General features: G+C 46.4%; 1 protein-coding gene across 1 annotated transcript in view; it reads left to right on the top strand. All coding sequences in view use genetic code 11, as the record gives it.

Moving 5' to 3' along the window:
• The window catches only part of EGR_09811 (hypothetical protein), a gene marked incomplete at both ends in the record, with an annotated part of 14,449 nt that extends 10,556 nt beyond the window's left edge, over positions 1-3,893 (top strand). The window contains 3 exons of the mRNA XM_024499060.1: positions 976-1,051; positions 2,101-2,142; positions 3,807-3,893. Coding sequence (XP_024346539.1) covers positions 976-1,051; positions 2,101-2,142; positions 3,807-3,893 — 205 coding nt within the window. The remainder of the gene's footprint in view (positions 1-975; positions 1,052-2,100; positions 2,143-3,806) is intronic.
• Positions 3,894-5,316: the final 1,423 nt, after the last annotated feature.

Below are 5,316 nucleotides of genomic sequence, written 5' to 3'. Positions count from 1 at the left end.
TTTCCTCGAGGCCGACAAAGTGGATGTTTGGAGGATTCCTCAGCAGTGCCTCCAACAGCAAGTACAACACTGGCAAGTGGTGGCGCTGCAGAACGTCGCCTCCTTTTCCATCGTTCGGCTCTCCGCGTCACCAAAGTGTCGCCGGGTGATGTGGGTCGTCGAATTCGTCGTGTTGTGCGAAGGTGTGCTCTCTTCCTACTCACTTCTCTCCTCTTTGCCGTCTCGATGAATGTCTTTTTCAACTCCATCAAGTGGTTCTTCCACCTACCCCAAAACGCAACAACTGTGAATGCCACAATGGAGTTGGATGAGGTGAGTCAAAGGGAGGATGACTCAGTCAGAAGCCTTCTTCTTTGTTCTTAAAGTTGATGGTGCTCCAACAACTAGGAGGCGATATCTTGGAGCTGGGGTTGTGGGGAGTGGTGGGGTGTGTGAGGAGAAGCAGTGGTGGTCGATTTCATGTAGGCTGCCCTGAAAGCCACCCACATTTGATTAGTGGGCTCCAATCTCCACGATGTGCCTGAAGTATAATGGTGGTGAATTTGAAGGACGCAAGTTCTGTTCACAGTGTTGGTGGAAAAATCTGCCCTTTGATTTACTTTTATGGGTTTTTAATTGCTTTGTACATGCAAATTTATAACAGGAAACCTTTATTTTCAAGTCCGTAAAAAGTGGCCTGAAACACCAAAACGTTGTTTATTCAAGTTGGTAAATTAATTTACCCATGGTCAAAATGTCAGACGATTGGGTACGAAGTGTTTAGAGTTGGTGGGAAATTTACTACTCATCCTTTTGGAACCATCAAGGGGCGACTGTGCTGTGGTGAGGATGGAGGCGGGCGGGGAGAAGGAAACAGTGGAGTCTATTCATATTCGCCCTGACTGCATCACTGCCATGTAATTATGGCAGAATTTCCTCCGTGTGAATGGAAAGCGAAAATACAATGTAAATAATTGTATTTTTTGACAAATTTAGCACAGTAGAATTCTGTGCTTTACTTTGGAAGAAAAAGTGGAGGCTTCTTGAGTTGCTCCTTGAAAAGGGTTCCTGGGTAGGAATCACTGTGTTTTTCTGGCAGACCGAAAGAACGGCAGGTGCGTGTGTGCATGTGTTGATATTTTGGGCCGAAAGAGCACCTGAACTCGGTGTCGCTGACGCCACTTCTTAAATTCGGCAGTTGTGCAGTCTTGTCTTATCTGCCTTGCGGACGCGGAGGAGGGAGGGAGGCAGGGGAGGGAGGGAGAGTGTTAACACGGTTGCAGAATTTCGGTTGCTAAGATTATCGGAGAGGAAATCATAATTCTTCGGTAATTTATTTCATCGCAAAGTATGATTGATTGAATTGGGTATAGTTAAGTCATTCTGTCAAATCATCCCCGTTCTGCCTGATCACGGATTCGTCCATCCATCCGTCCGTGCCTCCGTCCATCTATCAGAGTGTTTAGTCGTCGAATCAATGTCAAGCACTGTCAACAGCTCAAGAGGTTGTTTTCGCCCTACTATTGTGAGACCCGTATGAGGAGTGTGCGTGGTCCCCAGTGAGCCGTCCTTAAACCGTCACTTCCATTGGTCCCTTTCAAGACACGAAAAAACAGGCAAATCCGGCGTTGTGGTGAAGTACTGCACATGTCAATCGTGCCAATGCCATGTGTTTAATTTAGCTTCGCATGCTCGTAAATGCCACCGGGATTTGCGTGGTGCCTGCATTCGTCAGGACAGCTTAGCCACCCTCAAACAACATGTTGCGCTCTCTACTGGAGAGGCGACTCTCTCTCTCTGGATGTAAAGCTTGGCATCTGGTCAATTTGCCCGCTTTTGATCCACAAAATGGAGTGGACTGGAGGGAATGCTGTCTCTTCTTGCCGACACATCCTCTATTCCAGGATTCGTCGTTGTTGCCTTGTAGTGGAGTGAGAAACGTCAGGTAAAAAGGGGAAGGGTTAAGTTATGGAGAAAAGAGGCCTTTCAGCACAGTCATAAATTTTGCAATTGGTGCATTAATTTGAGGGAGGCGAAGGAGCAGCGAGGGCAAACCATTGGGTCCAAAGAAACCTACGAAGGGAAAATGCCACGAATATGCCCAAAATTCATCTTTTAAAGTTTGTGTATTGCAAACGATCCCTGCATCAAACCGTTTTGAAGGTAATGTTGCAGGGCCAAACATAGAAAGCATTTCCTTTATGTATTCAGGTTGTCGATTCTCCAGCCCTCCTCATCTACCTCCTCAACTGCGCCTTCATTATCTTCATCCCCTTCTCGCTTGCCATCGCCATCTGTTTGGAAAGAAGAGCCGAAAATTTGTTAGGACTCTTCACGTGAGTTTCGTTTTCTTCCACTTTGTTTTTTGGAGGATGCATAAACCTCAGTCATTTGTTTTGCATCCGACAAGATGCGAATTATTTCTCCGAAAGTCAATCAAATACAGCGAGGCGGGTGGGAAAAGCGAGCCTCAAATTTGCCGTATTCGAATTGAAAGTAAGGAAAAGAATTTAGGACTTTGTAACGAAGAATTGTTTGAATTTTTGTAGAAAACAAAGTGGATTACTGGAAAGGTGTGTAAAATGTTGATCAGAAAATTTGGAACCCAATAGCATTTGAGAGGATACAGTAAGAAGGGAGGAATTTTTGATGAATTACTTGCCTCGTCAAATGCTTGAACCCATAAATTCACTGCCGCAAATGACAGGTCATAAAAATTGTCCCTTTTGAAAGAATTTACTTTAACCTCACCTGATGTCTGAATGACAAGTCTCGACGATTGGCTGAGCTGTTAGCTTATATTTTTTCCCTGAAGTGGAAATAACTAATGCAAGCTTACGTGCGGTGAAGCCGGTTGATGACGCCCTATTTTGTGTCGTATGGGCGAAAGTTGGAAGAGGGGGGAAGGGGGGAGAAAAGACGGAGATTGGTAATCTGCAAGTTGTCACACTTTGATAGTGGGGAAGGGAGGATGACTGCTGCTTGCCTCTATGGGATTGATGACACTCACCCAGTCACGAGGTTAGTGTGATCTGACCGCTTGTCATCCAGACTGCCTGTTCAAGCAGCGACGCCTTTTAAGGTGATATCCAAAAGAAAAAAGAACATGTGGATTTGAAGACAAAATGAGATATTCCTTATAGGTTTGTGGGAAATGGTACATTCATAGGGTACAGAAGGGTTGGACTGCACTGAGGTAACAAGGGACATAGTGGTCTCCTTGTGAACTGCATTGAGGGCGGGTTCGGGGTGGAATGGATCTACTGATTTGCACTGCTCAAGGTTCAATGCCGCCTTCTAGCAAGTGCAAATCATGTTTTCGGCCGAAGTCAAAGGACCGTCAGTTGAAAAGATGAATCGTTTAATAAAATCAGCATGTGGGGGTAGTTAGTGCCATGGAGGTGGTGCCCTACACCTCTTCCTTCCCGCCACCGAGGTGAGTAAAGGAGGGTGGCGAGAGTGTCCTCACTTAGCGTTACATACGTCGTCATGCGGACATCCCCAAGGGTGCTTTAACACGTCATTTGCTGGGGTGGGGGGAGCAGTAGATCACAGGAGTAAACAGACAACGGGAAGGCAGCTAACTGCAAAGAGTAAGACAAGTGTCATGGGTTTCTGTGCAGTCCTTATCTTCCCTCCATTGCCATAATCCGTGTTGATGCTGAATGCTGCTCCAATCAGATAAGGTAAGCTCTTTTCTGGGTTTTACCTTGTAATTACTCTTGTTTGCCATTCACTGTTTCGCTAGTGGGATAGTTTTACCTGTGAGAGCCATCCCACACAGATGGAGTGATTTCCTCTGGTTTGTTTCTTTGCCGATTATTTAGGTTTATACAAAAGCGGCCGAGGAAGAAGTAATGAAATATTCCACTGCGTTGTTATATCATTTGCGTGTTGAAAAATTGAATGACTAGATGCAACTGAAGATCCTCCAACTCGAAAAGGAGCATTAATTCTGCAGTCATAAAAGACAGGTTGTTATGGCAATGCGGTACACAGTAAGAAGGGGAAGGTGTGGTCCCATGGAGAGGCCTGATAGCTGGCGCACCTGTAAAGGAGCTGTCTATTTCACACGCCGTCAAACAGGAGGCGAGAGAGGTGACACTCAGCCACACTAGCAACACACTCTTAAGGTTCCAAATCGACTACACATCTATCAATGTCGATATTGTTGTGCGGTTGCTCTCCGCCCACCGCCACATCCATCTAACGCGTAAAACGCCCACCTTGGACTGGACACCTAATGGACGCATAGGCTGCCGTGAGATGTAGACAGCTTTTAACCGCAAAAGAGAGGACATTCAAGGCGGCATCATTGCATTCAGCGTGTTCATTGCAATTTCAGATGCTTTGTCCCCATGTGGATCCCTTAGATGGGAGGTGGAATGTGTTCAAGTGAAGTCGACAATGCTAGGATGATCTGGCCGAACCAACACCCCAATCACTGTTCCGGATCCTAACTAAACAATAATGTGGATGTTCAAATATGGCGAAATTTAAGCAAAAATAAATTAAAACTCATTTTCTGATGTTTATCTACCACAGGTTGACTTGAATAGACCGGTTAGTGGTGTGCTTAGGGATATTAGGCTATCGGGCCCAGTTGGTTCTCTCTTTTCTCAGATGCACACCGACTTTGATGTGACCAACAGATGCCTTTGCCTCATGAGTATTGTACCTTCAACAGTATAGATGAATGTTGGCTAATTCTTCTTGGATCATTTTTGAACACATCGTACAGCGGACCGATACGAAAATGCCCTTTAGCTAGGGGAGGGTCAGGAGGAGGTGGAGGCGGCGAATGAAGATGAGAGGCCTGAACGACTGTGTGCACATGGAACATGGGCCAGCCACAAACTTATGCATTGCGCCTTTCGTTGTACTACAACTTCTGCATTTACGTGTTCCTTGTCCCTTCAGTGCCTACGTGATTCAACTGACCGAGGGACATGCAACCTGGAGTGTTCTTCTTTGTCGCAGTTTCGGCCTCAACACGCTGTGGACCCTCAACCTCTACTGTATTGCTCGCAGTCTTCGTAGCATCTCTGTCACAGACATGACCCTCTTGGTGTGCGTTCTGCCACCCTATGGATACCTCTTCAGTTGGATATTGGTGCCCAAAAAATTCGTCGCATTTCGGGTTTGTCTATTGCCTACTTTGCAAAGAGACTAATTGGGACGATCTGGAAATACAGTCAAGTAGACCAGTTGAAAAAGGGGAAGGGAAGGAGAAGCAGAGGAGGAGGAGGAGGAGGAGGTGGAGGAGGAGGAGGAGGAGGAGGAGAGGAGGAGGAGGAGGAGGAGGAGGAGGAGGAGGAGGAGGAGGAGGAGGAGGAG

The sequence above is a fragment of the Echinococcus granulosus genome (genome assembly GCF_000524195.1).
Source record: "Echinococcus granulosus chromosome Unknown EG_S00168, whole genome shotgun sequence".
NCBI lineage: Eukaryota > Metazoa > Platyhelminthes > Cestoda > Cyclophyllidea > Taeniidae > Echinococcus > Echinococcus granulosus.
Note: the sequence above shows the minus strand (reverse complement) of the source record. Positions and strands in the feature narration are given on the sequence as shown.